Source organism: Megascapheus bottae, chromosome 7, assembly GCF_031878675.1.
Source record: "Megascapheus bottae isolate mThoBot1 chromosome 7, mThoBot2.hap1, whole genome shotgun sequence".
NCBI classification, from domain to species: domain Eukaryota; kingdom Metazoa; phylum Chordata; class Mammalia; order Rodentia; family Geomyidae; genus Megascapheus; species Megascapheus bottae.
The window spans coordinates 32,117,891-32,138,439 of NC_143515.1; the positions used below are offsets into that span (position 1 = coordinate 32,117,891).

The window sequence follows — 20,549 nt, forward strand, 5'->3', positions numbered from 1 at the left end:
ATAGGGCCATCATCATATTGCTCCAGCCAAGGAAAGCTGTGGCAGGAGACTGTACCCTAAGGACTGGGTAGACTGCTGGGTGGCCTGAGTCCACAGGGATGGGCTGCCTGAGATATAGGAGGTCAAACACCTGACAACTGTGCTCAGGATGGTGGCCTTGGAGTCAAAGATTATTCATCAGCTACAGACCTAAGGTCATTTCCCTTGTTGGGTTTTGGACTTACTTAGTAGCAATTACTCCTTTCTTTTTCTCTATTTTTCCCTTTTGGAATGGGGCTGACAATCCTGCATCTTTCTAATCACTGTATTTTGGAAGCACATAATGTGCTAATTTCATAGGCTTACAGTGGGGCAAGGATAGATTGTTGCATTTATATTTGATTTAGATAAAACTGTGGACTTTTTTTTTTTTTTCCCTGACAGTCCTGCTACTCAGGGCCAGGGTACTATCCTCCCTGAGCACTTTTGCTCAAGGCTACCATTTTATCACTTGAACCACAGCACTACTTCCAGCTTTTTCTGTGTATGTGTTATCAAGGAATCAAACTCAGAGCTTCACGCATGCTAGGCAAGCACTCTACCACTAGGCTACACTCTAGGCCCTGGGCTTTTAAATTACAATTGAACTGAATTTTGAATTGATGCTCTTAATAACTCAAGGAAAAAAAAAACTAAAATCGGGCTTTAATCATTTACACAATGGCAGGCACCAACAGTTTATGTCTATAATCCTAGCTACTAAAAAGGGCGAAATCTGAGGATCACAGTTTAAAGCCAGTTTGGGCAGAAAAGTTTATGAGACTCTTATGTTCAATTAACTAGCAAAACCCCAGAAGTGCTGGGTGCTAGTGTCTGTAATCCTAGCTACTCAGGAGGCCCAAAATCTGAGGATCATGGTTCAAAGCCAGCCCTGGTAGGAAAGTTTAAGAGACTCTTACTTCCAATTAACCAAGAGAAAACTGAAGTGGCACTATGGCTGAAAGTGGTACAGCACTAGCCTTGAGAAGAAAAAGCTTAGGAACAGCTCCCAGGCTCTAAGCTTGAGCCCCACGACCTACCAAAAAAAAAAAAAAAATCCTCAAGAGGTAGAGTTTTAGCGTTCATCAAAAAAGCCAAGTGAGAATATAAGGCTCTGAGTTCAAGCCCCATTACTTGTACATACACAGACAAAAATCATTGAACAAGAGTAAACTAGTATTTTTTAAAAAGTTCTTGAGATATTTGAGAATTAACAAATAAATTCTCCATTTGAGTGAATTTTTTTAACACCTCCTTTATCTTATTTATAAGTGTATGAAGGAGTATGACTCTTAAGAAATACTCTAAGGTGTATTCTTGGTAATGGAAAATGTTACTTCTGGGTTTACTTAGGCTTTTAGAAGAAAGTTTAAAAGACAAAAGAACCCAAGGAAAATTAACAACATCTGGTCTTTCAAGAAAGCATTAACAAAGTAGTTCATAAAATCTGCTTCAGGATGCCAAGAAGGGACTCAGTACCTGAACACAATGGAAAAGTCCTTTGAGAGCCAGCAAGCTAAGGGTAGGAGGCATCTTTACACATTTGACAACAAAGCTGGAACTGCCAGAGAAGTAACAAAGTAAGAGCAGGAGACACAGTCACATGGCAGTCTGATGATGGTATCTAAGGATGATCAAGTTTGCAACAGTCACTTCCTTTACTTCAATAACCACTTATATGTACTAAGTACACATAAGTGGACACTGTGCTCATTCCATAGGGACCACAAAAATGTGTAAGACTGAAGACCTAACCTGTAAGAAGTTAAAAATGACTGTGCATTATCAAGTAAATGGACCTAAATTATATTAGAGATAAAGACAGCTCTGGGAGTTTTATGGATAACAGAGTCAATCTGATTGAGGGAGGAGAACTAGAAAAACTTCACACACACACACATACACACATACACACATACACACACACACACACACACACACACACACACAAAGTAGGGAAGGCAGAAACAGAGAAAGGTAGAAGGCAATGTAAACAAGAGGCTAGGGAATATCCTAACAACCTATGTATCCAGTCTCTTCAGAACAGATTTATGTAGAAACAGTAGTCTCAAGTCTTTACTGGAGCAAGAAGGTTTTAGAGGCCAGGCACAAAGCCTAGCTCCCCTTCTCTTCTTTTTTTTTTTTTTTTTTTTGCCAGTCCTGGGCTTGAGCTCAGGGCCTGAGCACTGTCCTTGGACTTTCTCAAGGCTAGAGCTCTGCCTCAGCACCACTTCTGGCTTTTATCTATGTATGTGGTACCGAGGAATCGAACCCGGGTGTTCATGCATGATGGGCAAGCACTTTAACCACTAGGCCAAACTTCCGGCCCTCCCCTTCTCTTCTTATACTGCACTTGTACAAGAAGTTTCTATAAAGTTAATTTCTCTTAATGATTGTTTTGGAGTTGATTCTAATTCTCTAAAATGTACTCTAAAATGCATATATATTTATCTTTATCCCATTGGTTTTTTTCTTTATGTCAATCATGGTGCTTGAACCCTGGCCTAGGTACTGTCCAAGAACTTTTATGCTCAAGGTTAAGGCTCTATCACTTTGAGCCACAGGGCCACTTCCAGTTTTCTGGTAGTTAATTGGAGATAAGAATATTGCCTGAGCTGGCACTCAATTATGATTCTCAGATCTCAGCCTCCTGTCTAGCTAAGATTAAAGGCATAAGCTACCAACGCTCAGTCCCATCGTTATTTCCTTGTCACAAATTGTTGATGAAAGGAGCAAAGACTGTCAATAGTGATCTTGGGTCAACTGTATTATCACTCTATATATCTTTTATCATTTATATCTTTACCAAGCTCCTGTTTTGGGGCAGGCAAAAGTCAGTAGCCTGCTTTACATTTATTTTTAAAATTAGTCATTGAATTGCACAGTGGTTCTATACATTTCAAAATTCCTTTTTTCTTTTTTTGCCAGTCCTGGAGACTGGCTCAGGATCTGAGTCTTGTCCTTTTCTTAAGGTTAGTGCTCTACCATTTGAGCCACAGCACCATTTCCAGCTTTTTTCTATGTATATAGTACCAAGGAATTGAACCCAGATCTTCGTGCATGTTAGGCAAGCACTCTACCACTAGGCCAAACTCCTGGTCCCTGAAAATCTCCTTTTACAAAAACCAAACTGTGAGCTAGGTGTGGTGGCTCATGCCTGTAATCCTAGCTACTCAGGAGGCTGAGATCTGAGGATCAAGGTTCAGAGCCAGCCCAGGCAAAAAAAGACTTTTGCCAGTCCTGGGCTTGGGCTCAGGGCCTGAGCATTGTCCTTGGACGTTCTCAAGGCTTAGCACTCTACCACTTGAGCCTCAACACCACTTCCAGCTTTTTTCTATGTATGTGGTACCAAGGAATCGAACCCGGGTCTTTGTGCATGCTATGCAAGCATTCTACCACTAGGCCAAACTCTCGGCCCCAGACCTGAGACTCTTATCTCCAATTAACCTCCAGAAAAAAGGGAAGTGGGGCTTGGCTCAAGGGTAGGGTGGTGGCCTTGAGCTGAAGAGTTCAGGGATAGTTCCCAGGCCAAGTTCAAGCCACGTGACCCACAAAAAAACCCCAAACCAAACAACAACAACAAAAATCTGTGGTCTCTAATTCATAGAACATTTCAAATATTATAGCACCCTTAAAGCTTGAGAGTCTGACTTTCAAGCACAATATTGAGTCTTCAGAAAATTAACCAGGTTTGAGATAAACTATATGAGTAAATGCCACTTTTACAAGCTAACCAGTGTGACAGGATACAATATGATAGCAAGTATTTAATAGGGCTCTGTGACCAAAGCCTAGTAAGTGGGATCACGGGGGCACTCCTAATCTGAATCCCCAGAATGATGCTCTGAATGGTGGCAAAATAGATGGAAGGGGACAGCAATGGACTCACTGCTTTCCGAGTAGCTCAGTGCTCCAGGTTTCAAGGACCTGTCTACCACTGGTGGCTTCACTGGCCTTCCAGTTGTGTTACAGCCTGAAGGTTGTGTAGATGAGACAGGTGAGGTTGGGCACACATCCAAAGAGGGCTTTTCCAAGTCCGGTACCAGGGGGCCACCAAGGCCTGGGTCCACCTTCCCAAATTCTTGTACAATTTTTAGTCTCTCTTTTTCTAGCTCCTGGTTCCGAATCATTTCCTCAAAGGCATGAAACTGTTCCTGTTCCAGTTGCTGCTGTTTCTGTTGTGCTACCCTCTGTCTTTCCTTTTCCAACTCTTGCTGCATGGCTACATTCCGGGCAAATTCCTCCGCTTCTTTTTTCTACAAAGACAGATCAATTTACACCTTAGAAGAACAAGGATTCTCAGGAGGGAGATTTCCAAAATGTACTTTTGTGTGTACTTGTGCTTCCTTTGCTACATCAATACCCATGGAATAGAGTTACTATCCCTTTCTACTCAGACACAGCATACCTATCTTCAAGGATAAAATCCCAGTCCTCTTAGTACTTCAGTCTTCTAAAGCATTCTTATCATTATTGAAATCTTGATGTATTTTAATTTTTTGTACCCCATGACCGTCATCATACATAGATCTATTCTTAAACTGTGTGAATGTATACATCCCAGGTAAGGTTATAAAATAGAGCAATTCAAAATTTATACCTGCTATGTTAGAGAACTCTGGTAGATTTTAACCCAGAATGAAGCCTTGAAAAATTTTCTACAATCAGTTCAACACAATGACATTTAAACTAACAAGAAACATTAAGTGAAAAACTCTAATAAAAGAAATTTTCACTCACTTAGTGCCTTAGAAATGTATGCTTTATAGCTATTCATCCTCTGCTGATTTTCAACACCAGACTGCAAAACAGAACCCAGGAGACAGCTACAAATGACATGTAAATGCTTGCAGTGTGTACTGATGTCTGACAAGGGACCACTGCAGTGCCCTGGGCATTTCTTCACATTATTTAACTGAATCTTCCTAACAAGACTCAATTGGAGATGGGTGGGAAAAAAATCAACTACTACAAACTGCTTTGGGTATAATCAAATGTAACTCAAACCTCTAAAATCTATGGTACCCCCCCCCCCAAATTTTGGTGAACACTTTCATTTCAGGTTTTTGCTCAAGATATAGCAGACAGGCAATAAATTTCCTGTCCCTCAAGTCACCTTCTTGGACAATTAAACCAAATATATGTCAGAATCCTCAGAGTAACCACTGGTATTCTCCTTTTCTGAGTTACTGGCCTCTTCTTACCTCCCCAAAGTTAACTGACATATTAAAAATCACAGAATATGCTGAAATAACAGTGTACTCCCAGGGCAAAGCATAAGATACTGAAGTATTTTCCTCTGCTATTATATACTGACCTTTTCTTCATTATATTGTGCATATTCCTTGGTATATCGTTTTAACAACTCTGCCTTGAGCTCTTCTGCTTTTGGAAATGCAATCTCCTTTAATTTCTGAGATTAAAAAACAGAAACTGAGAATCAGAACAATTCTAATGCTATCTAATTCACTAGACATAAATTGGCACAGTCAATAATGTTGAAAAACTAATTTGAAATGCCCACTGCCCAGTCACTCCTGCTATTTCATATCTGTTCTGGAGAAATAGAGAGATACCCTTATCTCCATCTCCTGGGCTCCATAGCTGCTCAGATTCAGAGAATAGAACTTTTTTTCTTTTTTTTATTATCAGTCTTGGGGCTTAAACTCACAGCTTGGGTGCTGTTCCTGAGCTCCTTTGCTCAAGGCTAGTACTCTACTATTTTGAACCACAGTGATACTTCTGGTGTTCTGTTGGTTAACTGGAGATAAAGAGTCTCACCGATTTTCCTGCCTGTACTGGCTCTGAATTGTGATCTGCAGATCTCAGCCTCCTGAGTAAATAGGATCATAGGCATGAATCACTGGCACCCAGCTGAGACTATAACTTTTTTTTCAATCGATTGTGGGACTTGAACTCTGGGCCTGGGCATTGTCCCTGAGCTACCACCTTACCCCTTGAGCCACAATGCCATTTTCAGTTTTCTGGTGGTTAATTGGAGATATGAGTCTCACTAGCTAGTGCTGTGTCTCATGCCTATAATCCTAGCTACTCAGGAGGCTGAAATCTGAAGATCACCATTCAAAGCCAGGACGAAAACTAAAGTCGTGAGACTCTTACCTCCAATTAACCACCAGAAAACCAGAAGTGGGGCTGTAGCTCAAGGGGCAGGGTGGTAGCCTTGGGCTGAAGAGCTCAGGGACAGTGCCTAGGCTCAGAATTCAAGTCCCACGACCAACCAACCAAAAGAAAAAGTCTTACAGACTAGTGTCTAGGCTGCCTTTGAACCACAATCCTCAGATCTCAGCTTCCTGAGTAGCTAGGATTATAGATGTGAGCTACCTCGCCTGGCTATTAACTTTTCTCTTAAAGTCTATTAAAGCTTTTAGATGGACAATAATGAAAATGAAGACCCACCTTTACTGTGTCTTTCTTTTCTGGGATGATAGATGATTTGTAATCTCGATGCTTTGGTAATTTTTCAATGAAGAGCCTAAGAAAATTGGATCAGAATAATTACATATGGAGAGAATGCCCAAATGTCTGTGAGACCATATAGCAATGCACATCCTTTATCCTGAAGCCACTCCATAAAGGGTTTCTAGAGGTACAGAAGAGAGAACAAGGACATTTAGACAGGCCATGTTGTATACTAACTGCATCCCTGGAAGTAGTAAACAGCCTTGCCTTCTCCCAAACCAGATATGGAACAGCAAGCACTAGGTCTTTAAATTAAAGAGAATGGTCAAACAAACAAAATCCTAAGACAGACAGACATACAAACAGACAGACAGACAAAGCCTATTCTGTTCCCAAAATGTACTTCCAAAGAGAGATTTTTTTTGTGAGTGTGACATGACAGGCTTTCAAAGGAAAGAGCCTTTGTTTAAAAAAAAAAATGTTCTTAAAAGGACAGTCTGGCAGCTTGGGGCAGAAGGTTAATAAAAAACCATGTTCATTATTATTATTATAACTGTTACCTCTGCCAGTTTTTATTTTATTTATTTATTGTCAGTAGTGGGACTTGAACTCTGGGCCTGGGAGTTGTCCCTGAGCAGTTCAGCTCAAGGATATCACCCTACCCCTTGAGCTACAGTCCCACTTCTGATTTTCTGGTGGTTAAATAGGAGTCTCATGGACTTTGGAATTTTAGTGCCCTCTGAACTGTGATCCTCTGATCTCAACCTCCTGAGTAGCTAGGAATACAGGTATGAGCCACCACAGCCGGCTATATTTTATTTTAGTGCCAGTTCTGGGGCTTGAACTCAGGGCTTAGATACTGACTCTGAGCTTTTGTGCTCAAGATTAAAGCATTAATCATTACTTCTGGCTTTTTGGTAGTTAATCTGAGATGAGTCTCATCATTTTGCAGTCCAAGCTGGCTTTGAATGATGATACTCAAGATCTCAGCCTCTTGAGTAGTTAGAATTATAGGCATAAGGCATCAGCATTCAGCAAGGGATAATATTCTTTTAAAGGAAAAAAAAAACTTCTTTGTACCATACCAAACAGGGATATGCTTAGTGTATGTGTTACGGTTACAGAACTGTATTGTGTGCATAACATACATATTATATGCCTTATGATCTCCGATGAAAAAGGCTTAAATATCAGATGGTGGATTTTCTCTTTCGGTTACTGGCCTTGGCTAGAAAGCTCAGTGGGGGAAATAAAGTGAATCAACTTACAGGCCTCTTAATATTTATGGCATCTTCTTAACGACAATAAAAACAATAAGAAGTCCACTAACTTGCCACAGCAAGAAACTGGCAAGCTCAGAATTTCAACGCTAGCAGGTCAGCTACAGAAATCTGTTCTTAGCCAGTGTGTCATGCTGCCTCTACAGATTCTTTGGGAGTTCTGAACAAATACATCTTTAAACAGAATAAGTCGTAATAGAGATCAAGAGGGTATATTGCACACACCTCTAAATACTCCAGTTGAGATAAATCTGTTTCTCTTTTCTGCCCCTGGAGAGATGTACATGGAGGAAAAAGACTCAATAAGACCAAAGACAAGGGACCGGGAGTTTGGCCTAGTGGTAGAGTGCTCACCTAGAATGCTTGAAGACCTGGTTTCAATTCCTTGGTATCACATACACAGAAAAAGCTAGAAGTGGCGCTGTGGTTCAAGTGGTAGAATGCTAGCCTTGAAAAAGCACAAGGGCAGTGCTCAGGCCCTGAGTTCAGTACCCAAGGCTGGCCATCAAAAAAACAAAACAAAACAAAAAAATCAAAGACAACCCCACCCAAACAAATCCTATTCAGGTCTATCTCAGGCACATACAAATATTATTTCAATCCAATCCAATTCAATTGATTTGCCTCCTTAGGGAAAGAGTAATTCTAAAACTAAAATGGTTGTAAAAATCTTCCCTTTAGGAGGGACTAATTGTTGCTATGCCTTTTAGCAAAACTGAACAGGAGCATTACCTGAAGTACCCACTATTTTGAGGGCTTTATTCAATGAATTTAAATTTTTTAGTGTACAAACATTCCTCTTCCTCCTCCTCCTTGGTCAGTAATGAGGCTTGAACTCGGGGCCTAGGAGCTGTCTCTGAGTTCTTTTTGCTCTTTGAGCAACAGATCACTTCCAGTCTTACAGACTTTTCTGCCCAGGCTGGCTTTGAACTATGATCCTCAGATCTCAGCCTCCTGAGTAGCCAGGATTCAGACCTAGCTTATAAACATTCATTTTTTTGTCATTGATACACCACTCTGCTGGGCAATCCATTTCCCTTTGTAAATCTGGCTTTTCTTTTTATAAGATGACTGAGAAAAATACTATTTTACACATAAGAAATTAAAATGCTCTTTTTTTCTTTTTGCTAGTCTTGGTGCTTAAACTTAGGGCCTACGCACTGTCTCTGAGCTACTTTTGCTCAAGGCTAGATTCTACCACTTGAGCCCTAGGGCCGTTTCTGGACTTCTGTGTGTGTGGTACTGAGAAATTGATTCCAAGTCTTTATCCATGCTAGGCAAGCACTCTACCACTAAGCCACATTCCTGGCATTTTAAATATTGTTTCAAAAGGGAAAAAATATTCCCTTAATGGAAAAGATAAGTTTTCTTGAGTTCTATATCTGAAGTCATTACAGAGTCATTTGTTCAAACTGAGGATACTAAGTTAGACATAGTTCTTATATTCTACAGATTTATAATGCAGCAAACCTCCTCTTGAGCCTCAAGACCAAGGTATATATTTACTACCTCTAGCAGGTTGAAAATGCTTGGTATTGAAGCCTGCATCAATGAAAACATTCCTGTTCTCTTCTATTCACTTGTTCTCAATACAGAACTGACAGTAAGCCAGGCACAGTGGCTCATGTCTGTAATCCTAGCTACTTAGGAGGCTGAGATCTGAGGATTGTGATTCAAAGCCAGTCCAGGCACTAAAGACCATGAGGCTCTTATCTCCAATTAACTACTAGAAAACTGGAAGTGGTGCTGAAGCTCTAGGAGTAGAGTGGTAGCCTTGAGCTGAAGAGCTTAGGGACAGTGCCCAGGCCTGGAAACAAAAAAAGAGAAGGTGGCATCAGAGCAAAGGACTAGAAGAGGGTAAGCCATGAAGTGATTTGGAATTAGACTGTTTCAGGCAGAAAGAGCCAGCTCTGAGTAAGATGGCTCAGTATGTGTTGATATAGACAGACACTATTATGAAGAAAGCGAAGGAAGAACAGGATACAGAGTATAATCCACCCATGCACATGAGTTTCTTTGGTCTCCACTGGTGGGTAAAATTTCTCTTTCTACTTGACTAATTTTCTTAAAAACAATTAATTCAAAAGTCAAGCAATAATTCTATAATATAAATGTAGTAAGGATTTTCATCTCATTTCTTGCAGGCTTAAAAGTTAATCAGCAACTCAGACAGCAAATGCTGGTGAGGATGTAAAGAAGAGGAACCCTACTGCACTGCTGGTAGGAATGTAAACTAGTATAGCTATTCTGGAAGGCAGCTTGGAGGTTTCTTAAAAAACTAAAAATAGCCGGGCGTGGTGGCTCATGCCTGTAATCCTAGCTATAAAGGAGGCTGAGATCTGAGGATCAAGGTAGAAAGCCAGCCAAGGCACAAAAGGGCCTGAGACTCTTATCTGCAGCTAAGCCCTAGAAAACAGGGAAGTGGGGTTTGGCTCAAGGGTAGGGTGGTAGCCTTGAGCTAAAGAGCTCAGAGACAACACCTAGGCTCAGGGGTAGCCCTGAGCTGAAGAGCTCAGGGACAGTGCCTAGGCTAAGTTCAAGCCCCATGACCCACAAAAAAAAAAAACCAAACAAACAAACAAAAAAACCCCTAAAAATAGACCTTCCCTACAATCCTACCATATCACTCCTGTGCATCTATCCTGAGCATCATAACCCAGGATAAGAAAGGACACCTGCCACAGCCATGTTCATTGCTGCACTATTCTCAATAACCAAGCAATAGAAACAACCCAGATGCCCTACTACAGATGTGTGGATACAAAAATGTGGTACATATATACAATGGAATTATACATAGCCAACAGACAAAACAAAATAATAGCATTTGCTGGGAAGTACATGAAACTAGAGCAAATAATGTTGAGCAAGATAAGTCAAGACCAAAGGAACAAAAGGTCTCCTTAATAAGTGGAAATTAGATCCAAACAGTCCAAGAGTGATGACTCAATATTTGGGTACCCAAGGTTATGGACATGGTCTTGGAGGTATAAACATAACTACATAGACATAAAAATCTATGATGGGATATATATTCTATAGACATACTGTTAAATTATATAGATTGATACGTATCTATGACATTCAAACCCTCAGCTTAATTTTAATTAGGTTCTAAAATCTATGTGCCAGTGACTGCATATAGATTCCCTTCTTGAATACTTGTTTGTTAAACAAGACATTTGAAATATGATGTAATGATCAGTGTTAATAAAATCTTTCAAAAAAAGTTAATCAGCAAAGCATGATCATAGGTAAACCCTTCTTCAGTCTATAAACCCTAATCCCAGCAAACACTTTCAACACGGTGACAATTTATTTTCAGAAAAGAGGACTTGTGTTATAGCAGGCTCCCGCATCAAACACGAACCGCCTGAATACTCCAAGTACCTTCTTCGTAGCCTAGCTGATGACCATAAAAAGCTGTGAAAGAATCCACTGCCTAGTTTATTGTCTGTGCTCATCATAAAAATATGTACTGATTTAATATGCTGAAGATCTTTCTTCTATACTGGGGTCTGCAAAAGGCAAAGCATTCCTTCAGCAGGGAAACTACTGAGAAGGGAACTATGTCTGAGATCATTAAGATGCCTGAACTGCTCCAAGAGAAAGGACAGACATGCCTTTTAAATGCTGAACCAAAGTAGTATCCACAAAAGGTCTAGAAAAATGTTCACAATAGCAGGGTCGGGGGAGGGAGTAGAAGAGTGCTGAGGTACATGCCTACTCTCTCCACTCTCTCTACAGTTGTAGTAACTGACACAGTAAGCCACTGTCACTGGTATACCAAGTAATATATGGTAGGAAAGTGAGCTAAGGATCACTGAGTTAAAACTTCTTTGCAACTCCTGTGCTTGTCAGTACACAGAATCAGAATCACACTCTTGAAAGCAGAAGCCAGAAAAATGAAGATAGATCTATTAATTGCTTCAGGCCAAGCTAACCCAAAAGAAATCTCAAATTAATTCCCAAATTCAATTAATCAAGAATTAATATCCTGCCCCTTTCCCCCCGGTATAAATCTCCCCTAGACTTTGCTCATCCAACTAAATGATCTCCCCTTATAGGGAAGTTTTTTGTTTGTTTGTTTTTAAAGTACTTTCTTGAGCATCCAAGTCATCCATGTACTAATATACTCTGTGTGTGTGTGTTTTGCTAGGGATCAAACCCAGGGCTTTATATAAAGTAAACTCCTGCTTTATCAGTGAGCTATATCCCAGCCTCCCATGTACTATTTTTTTCCTTCCTTTCCCTCCCCCACCCTTCCTCTTTCTCCTCTTCCACTTCCTCCTCTTCTACCTCTCCCTCTCTTTCTTTTTCTTTTTGGCACTCATATTTGCCTTGAACTCAGGGCCTTTAGCTTTTGCTTGACTTTTTTTAGTTCAGTATTGGCATTCTATCACTTCCTGCTTTTTTCTGGTTGGTTGGACAAGAGTCTGGGGATTTGTCTCTCAAGCTAGCTTTGAACTTCAATCTTCAGATTTTAGCTCTGAATAGTTAGGATTATAGATAGGAGCCACCAGGACCTAGCTCACATATGTATTTTTGGGGGCAAAATTCAAAGATCAAAAAATACATTAAAAAATATCTTTAAGTAGCTGAACAAAGGGATTACCATTCAAACACATGTACCTTTAAAATTATTTTGTTCTTGCTTCCTCATGTCTGGTGTTCTGCCAATTGAGCCACACCTCCAGCCTGGCTGTTTACTAGTTAATTGGAGATTACTGTGTATCTAAAACCTAGTGCCAAGTAGATTGTAGGTACACTTAATACATGTTTGTTGAATGAATACAATCCTTACTCTGAAAGCATTCTCTATATAAGGGAGTAGGACTCAGAAGATCCTTCAGAAAATACCTGGCAAAAAAAATCCTATGAATTTACTAAACTGTAGTCCTAGGTTTTATTTTGAGAAAACAATCTAAAAGATAACTGAAATATACAAAAATATTATTTTGTCCAGCAGTAGAGTAAGTATATAAAGAGGATAACAGTCAAAGAAGCTTAGTAGAAAAATACATTTTGCGCCTAAGAATGAAAACTCAAAAGAGCCAGACGAAGCACACATATAATTTTAATTCTATAAAAACTTATCAACATGGCCAGGTGCTGGTGGTTCACACCTATAATTCTAGCTACTTATAAGGCTGAGATTTAAGGATCGAGGATTTGGGCAGCCAAATCGAAGGGATTCATCTCCAATTAACCAGCAAAAGGCCAGAAGTGGGGTGGCTCAAGTAGGAAAATGCTAGCCTTGAACGGACAGAAATAAGCTAAGCAAGAGTATAACAAGGGCCCTGAGTTCATGCCTCCTTACTGGTACACATGTTTGTATGCGTGCACACACATGCTCACACATACAATCAACAATGAAGCCATAGACAAGGCATTATGGTTTTTAATGAATCACCAGAACGCTGAGGAAGCAGGCAATATTTCTAAACATAAAAACAAAAAGGATCTAGCCATTCTTCTTCTCCACTCTAAAATCACAACAGGTTGGGGACCAAACGTGAGAAGGGGTATCAATGTGCGAGAAGTAATGCACCCACTACCTGATGAATGTAACTGTAACCCCTCTATACATTACCCCTACAATAAAATTTAAAAAATAAATAAATAAAAGGAAAGCCAACACATCATGAGAAAAATTACAACAGATGAAAGAGTTCACTCTTCTACAGTTTTGCTTAGAGAATTCTTAACTGGAGTGATTTCTGTACCTCAGTATTAGCTAACATCTGAAGACATTTTTGGTGGTCAGGGCTAGGATGGGGGTAAAAATCTAGGATGCTACTATAAACATTCAACACCTAGGACAGCTCCAGAATAATGAATTCTTCACTGCCAAAGTTGGAAATCCTAAGAGGAAGATGTGATAAAAAAAAAAAAAAACTTAAGGTTATTAACAGATATGTATACACACATGACTACACACACACACACACACATATAAATCTGTCCGGAAGGACAATTATAGAAAAAATAAGAGTAATATCTCTGGTGAAAGGAAACACAAAGATTGGAAGAAAGGAGGACATAGGAAGGAAAGTTACTTTTTTTTTTTTTTTTGGTGCCAGTCCTGGAGCTTGAACTCAGTCAGGGCCTGGGCACTGTTCCTGAGCTTTTTTGCTCAAGGGTAGTGCTCTACCTCTTGAGCCACAGCTCCACTTCAGCTTTTTTTGGTAGTCAATTGGAGATAGGTCTCAAGAGTGGACTTTCTTGCTTGGGCTGGCTTTGAACCTTAATCTTCAGATCTCAGTCTCCTGAGTTGCTAGAATTACAAGTGTGAGCCACCAGTGCCTGTAACTTTTTAACCACTTATACTCTTTGGTGACTTCTGAATTCTATATAACATGTATATATTGCCCACTCAAAAAATCAAGGGGTCAGGGATATAGCTCAGTGATAATCTTGTTGTCAAATGCACACTGAAGTAGGAGTTACAAAACCTAGGTTTTGTCACTCCGAATTGGAACATAATCAACTCTGAGCTTGCTTCCTCATATAAAGAATGCTAGGATGACATGCCCTACTCAGTGCACACAGACCCATGAAGACCAATGGAATTATTCAGCTTAAATAACCCATGAGTTACTAAGAGCTGTACAAATGTATATAATTACTTTTCATAGGCCTTGGTATTATAAAAGAACAAGACTAGAAATGATAAATAAGACCTTTAGCATTATTTCTTTGCTAAACAAAGCATCATTCTTTGTCACTGAGGCTTTAGGAGTTGCTCCCTGTTAGTGGTACTGAGATCTTCTAGTTTTACTGCCTACTCTAAGATGATGAACAACTCAAGAGGAAGGTCTTCTTACGACGAACCATATAAATTGTAAGCAGTCCTTAATTATTTTTATTTCTATGGTAAAGGCTAAGAAGAAAAGATTTTCCTACATTACTTAATTTTGTTCAAAATAAATAGAGATAAGGAATTTTGGAGCTGGGATATACCTACCATAATCCCATAATTGGCTGTGTGAATAGAAAAAGCACAGTAAAAGCACTCATCAATATGTAACAAGTCCTGTAACTACCAGCTCTTTTGTCTAACAGCTGAGCCATGTAGGCATAGGCCAAAAGTCTCTTACTCATGAAAGTATGAGTCATGAAAACAACTTCTTCAGTACTCATGTCTTTGAATGACAAGGACAACCAGTATGTAGGAGCTGCTAGGAAAAAATGATTAATAGCAAATATGTTATAAAGGTCTCTCCTTTTAGCAAGTATGAGAAGAATAAGGAAGCACAAGGGCAGAATAAGTGAGATATCAGCCACCAGCAAAGAACAAGGAAACTGTAGGTGTCTTACGTGATGTACTTGTTATACAGGATAAAGGCATGTTCAATGTTGCCTTCCTCACAGTAAATGGATGCCATCCGAATAATCTCAACTCCAGAGCGGAAGTATCGACGGGGTGGAATGTCTTCATTCACTTCTACAGCACTTCCCAGTAGGGAGAGAGCCCTCACGCGGTCTTCAGGGGGGAGGCTCATGTCTCCGTGGTCAGACATCAGGATAAAGAGATCCTGAGACAGAAACAAGAAAAGAATCACAACCATGGGTCCCATCATCCCTGCAGTCTAGCACAGATGTTTATCTCATAATTCATAAAACTCTGCCTTAAGAAAGTACAGGAAAAAATATACTATGTGCTGTGATTCAGACAAATAATCTCTTTCCTATAAAAGGGTTGAGACCCTCTGAATAATTTTGAGATACATACAACCATGTATAAAAACAGCATAATGAACCTAAATGAAAGCTGTTGATCAATAAGGGGTTGGGGAGCGCAAGGGGAGAGGGACTGGGTCTTTTGGGAGGAGGGTACTAGCAAGAAATGGTTGGGACTGAAAGAGGATGAATATGGATAAAATAGATAATTGGTGTCTATAAAAATAGGACAATGAAACCTGTTGAAATTGTATTAGGAAGGGGTAAGGGCATAAGGGATAATGATAGAGGGGAGAGAGATTGGCTGGAGTATATTGTAAGCATGTGTGGAAATGTCAGTATGTAATCTCCCCATTGTATAGCTAACATATACTATTTTATTAAAAAAGACCAAGACCCTCAAGGTAGCCTGAAAAATTATAAGACTGGCAGACCAGAAACTCCATCCTTGTGCCTGATACAGGAATATAATTACAATAGGCCACAGTGGGATCAGTTCTGCCCCTTCCAGTCTGCAATTCTCTATTAGAAGAACTTGTCTAGAGCACCATGATCATAAGAATACTATCTTCTAGTTTTCTTATAATTTCTTTCTTCAACTACCTACTTCCACTTATTCCAGTATTTGGAAGAGTGCATTCAGTGAACTTTCACAAGGATTAAGTGACTTCAAGTGTGATAATTTTTTATTCTACTGATAGTAATTGACTTTTTTTGGGGGGGAGGGGAGGTATACACTTCCATATTTGAATACAAGGTTAACCAGGGAAGCATTCTGGGAATATTCACAGTTATAACGCTGCTCATTAAACCACTATTCCACACAGTATATATTATTCATTATTATCAGAATAAGATATTTCAGCCTCTAAAACAAAAATTCATCCACAAAAAGTATTTTTTGAATAACGAAAGGACACAAAAGTACCTTAAAACTGGAGAGGGTGGGCAAGGAGTTTGGCCTACTGGTTAGAGTGCTTGCCTAGCATGCACAAAGACCTGGGTTCAATTAGTACCACATACACAGAAAAAGCTGGAAGTGGTGCTGTGGCTCAAGTGGTAGAACACTATCCTTGAGAAAGTCCAAGGACTGCTCATGTCCTGAATTCAAGCCCCACAACCGGCAAACAACAACAAAACAAAAAGCAAAAAGTGCAGAGGGTGACACCTTAATCTGGATGTTTTCCCTCCCTGAACTCCAAACTCCAGTAATCCCACTATCTTTCTAGACACTGCTGCTATTAGAACCAGATCCCAAATTCCACTGTTACCACCATTCTCTGTCATTTCCAAAGGAACCAGGATATTCGATACACACTGAATTAGTCCACTATAACCAACGCCCTCTAGAATGCACAAGCTATAGAATTCACTTTAGAGTTCATGGCTCCATGTCAACTGCTCTCCTGTTTTTTCTATCCTTGTACCTTACTCCTCTCCAACAGAAAGCTGTTGCTCGTCAGGGTTCCAGTTTGCACACATAATCTCACCTCAATCTCACTTGGTTAGCCGCTCAAATTTTTTCTGCCTTCTACTCTAATCATTCCCTCAGATACAGTCATGTGCAGAGGTTTCAATATGAGGGCCGCATTTCCTGCACGAAGCTCCTCATGAAACGTCCTCATGAACAGCAAAGGCTGGGGAGTGCTACTAGGAGTGCAGAAGCATCCCAACTACCCCAGCACAGTCTACGAGTCAACTGCTGACACAGAAGATGCTTCCCCGGCATTTCTCCCTTTAGGAAGAGGTGGCGAGGAAGGCAGGCCTGGAGAAAGTCACAGAGGCGACAAAAGGAAGTAGCAGGGACTAGTGGAGGTGGAGCCTACACTGCAGGGAGAGGTCCACCGACAAGTGCTGGAGGTGCCCTTCCTGCAGGGATCCAAGCCCCAATTGCCAATCCCGGACAGAAATCCTCTGAGGTTTTCGGGTAGTGCAGGGCCTGGCAGGTGGCGGGAGGCGGGAGGAAGCAGGGGGGGAAGCCCGAGGGACGGGAGGAACCGGAGCCTCGGGTGCCAAGCGCGCAGCGGACCTGGAAGAGGCTCGCGGGGGAGGAGAAGGCTGCAGGCCCCACACTCACTGCGGCTCAGTCTCCCTCCCTCCCGGCCTCGGTCTCATCACATTCACAGCCCCGGTCCCACCACATCCCCGGGACCCCTTCCCACCTTTCCTGGAGGATGACACTCGGCGCTTCCGCAAACGTCACTTCCGGTGCCACGCCCACCCAGCCAGGCTGTCAATTACACTCCCTGGGATTTAGGAGCGGGCCAGGGAAGCTGGTGGGTGGGGCTGGAATCGTGGCCGTGGGAATTTCGTCCAATGGAGAGCGAGCTCTGCAGCGGCCCTCTTGGTAAACCCGGAAGAGAGCCGACCCAAATTAAAGGAACAAACTATAATTGAGGTAGGGGTTTCCTGCCAGTTCCTATTTCTGCATCCATCATCCGCAGAAAACTCTCGCATTCCAAGCGGGTTTGCAGTTCCAAGCACAGCTACAGACAACTCAACTAAGAGACGAGAGCACTTGACATTTTCAGTTTGCTTGTGTTACTTTCTACAAAAATTAGCAGTCTGGGGTTCTAAGAAATAGATTTACTGCTTACACAAAAAATAAGACTTTAAAATCAAAGCACCTATAGACTGTATTGCGAATAAGTGTTTAATCTTTTAAGGATGAACAGGCAACTGCAATGGGGACACACACACCAAAAAACAACTTGTATGGCACAGTTCCTATCCCTGAGTCTAAGCAATGTGGTTTTATACTCGAAATGCAGAGTGGAACTTTCTGCATGTCTATGTACGTATGTTTGATTATATATATATATATATATATATATATATATATTTTTTTTTTTTTTTCTTACAAGATTTGATTTCTGTTCGTGTTGCTGATGATGAAACTCAGGGTCACTCACATGTCTCCAAAGGAATACATCCATAACCCCTAAGGTTCTGTAACCTTTCAAGTCATTCTCTGTTAGGAAAACTTTGCCACTATTCGGAAACTTTTATGTTGGAATTATTAGCTGAAGTCCTTTGAAAAAGACTTCAAATTGAGGCTACTGTAAAAACCAGTAGCAGAGACAGATCTGTGGTTTGGGGCGCCACCTGCAGTTTGTTCCAAGACTTGTCACCGAGAAAAATAACTACCAGAGGGGAAAAACTATTATGTGTGAATTGTCAAAAAAAAAAAAAAAAAAACAATTAAAATGGAAATGGTGGTACATGTTTGTAATTCCAGTGCTTGAGAGTTAAGGCAGGAGGATCACGAGTTTGAAGCTAATCTAAGCTATATAGATCCTGTCTCAATTTTTAAAAAATATTCTAAAAATGATTTAACGTGTACATGAGGACTCAGTTCTATTTTAGACATATTTTCTGCTAATTAGACGTGAATTACACAAACTTCTTTTCTTTCTGTTCTTTTTTTTTCCAGTCCCGGGGCTTGAACTCAGGGCCTGAGCATTGTCCTTGGGCTTACTCAAGGCTAGAGCTCTACCACTTGAGCCACAGCACCACTTCTGGCTTTTTCTATGTATGTGATACCAAGGAATTAAACCCTGGTGTTCATGCATGCTAGCAAGCACTTTACCGCTAGGTCAAACTCCTAGCTACAACACGAATTTATTTTCTAATAATGAAAAATCCTTGTCTTTTTCTTGAATACATGCTTGTTAAACACATCATTTGAAATATGATGTAAAAATCAATGTTAATAAATTCTTTAATAAAAAAAATCCTTAGGTAGACATGGCATTCTCTAAGTACATTTTAAGAAGCATTAACTGACATAAAAACCTTTCTGGGGCCGGGAGTTTGGCCTAGTGGTTAAAGTGCTTGCCTAGCATGCACAAAGACCCGGGTTCGATTCCTTGGTACCACATACAGACAAAAAAGCCGGAAGTGTGCCGAGGCTCAAGTGGTAGAGCTCTAGCCTTGAGAAAGTCCAAGGACAGCGCTCAGGCCCTGAGCTCAAGCCCAGGACTGGCAAAAAACAAAAAAAACCAAAAAACCCCCCAAAAAAACCCCAAAAAACCTTTCTGGTTATTTGAATGCACATTTAAAATTTTCATGCATTGATTTTCAGAAATATTGACTTACGGGAGCCTAGCCTAGTGGTAGAGTGATCGCCTAGCATGAACAAAGCCCTGGATTTGATTCCCTGAGCAAAAGGTGTGCAAGGACAGTGCCCAGGCCCTGAGTTCAAGCCCCAGGACTGAAAAAAAAAATTAAATGTGGGATTAAAAACTTGCAAATCATCATATTTATACCGTTGGGGGGGAAAACACAGTTAACACACACACAAAAAGCAATCACAAAAAGAATGTAGGGCTCTCACATTTATACAGCATGAACCCTGATTTTTTCAGATCTAAAAGGTCACATATTATATGCCCTATTGGAATGAAATATCAAAAAGTCATTAATTAGATTAGAGGCTAAGGGAAATGACTGCTAAAAGAAGTGCTTTAAATTTTTTAGAGGGAGTGGGGATGTACAAAATGCCACTGAAGTGTAAACTCTAAAATGGTGAATTGTATGTCAACATTTTTAAACGTAATTTACCAATTATCCAACGCTGACGACCCCCCCCACCCCATCTCTTCCAACTCTATTCCTACCTCAGTTCCCCTCCCCGCCCCCGCCCCCTGCAGCATCCCAAGGCACCTCTGCGGTTGCGCACAGGCCCTTGAAGCTTGGAGGGCAACTCACTGCGCAAGCGCGAAAGCTGCTCTCCGCAGCCAGGCGTGGACTCCCCGGGAGCTGAGTTTTCGCGTGCTGTGTGGCTGATGGCGAAGGTTGGGGAAGGCCACAGGCGCCAGGATGAGCGGAGGAGGACGCGGCCAATCATTGTGTTTAGATGCTTGATTATGTCCACACAGAAGCTCCGGATGCTGTGCTCGGAAAGCCAGGTTGGACAGCTAGGGACACTTGTCATCTCTCCTCGGAGAGACTCAGGCCTCGCATGGAAGCCCGAGCCTTCCCTTGTGGTGTGACCGCAGCCCAGTCAAGTGGAATGCGAACCGGGCTTGTGTGTTGGAAGGCTCATTGAGGCCGCTCAGCTTGTGCCCTGGGCATGAGTGTTGAATACATGTTGGTTTATGTTCGGCCATGTTGTGGGTGGGCCGCACGCTGCCAGTTCAGTTGGTT

At 41.0% G+C, this 20,549-nt stretch overlaps 1 protein-coding gene and 1 long non-coding RNA gene across 3 annotated transcripts in view; one reads left to right on the forward strand and one right to left on the reverse strand.

The window, feature by feature from the left end:
• Stambp (STAM binding protein) overlaps positions 1-20,536 on the reverse strand; it is a 35,740-nt gene extending 15,204 nt beyond the window's left edge. Inside the window, exons 1-5 of one of the 2 annotated variants that reach the window (XM_090336677.1) lie at positions 20,070-20,536; positions 15,039-15,255; positions 6,436-6,511; positions 5,336-5,431; positions 3,908-4,274 (exon numbers count right to left, since the gene is read on the reverse strand). In XM_090336677.1, coding sequence (XP_090192803.1) covers positions 3,908-4,274; positions 5,336-5,431; positions 6,436-6,511; positions 15,039-15,255; positions 20,070-20,337 — 1,024 coding nt within the window. In that variant the 5' untranslated portion in view covers positions 20,338-20,536. Of the gene's footprint in view, positions 1-3,907; positions 4,275-5,335; positions 5,432-6,435; positions 6,512-13,534; positions 13,584-15,038; positions 15,256-20,069 lie in introns of those variants that run through there. The other variant, XM_090336675.1, reaches the window with a different exon arrangement.
• Positions 1-20,549, forward strand: part of LOC150060537 (uncharacterized) — a 491,819-nt gene that overhangs the window by 14,603 nt on the left and 456,667 nt on the right. Inside the window, exon 2 of the long non-coding RNA XR_016536236.1 lies at positions 9,863-9,938. This is a non-coding gene — a long non-coding RNA (uncharacterized LOC150060537). The remainder of the gene's footprint in view (positions 1-9,862; positions 9,939-20,549) is intronic.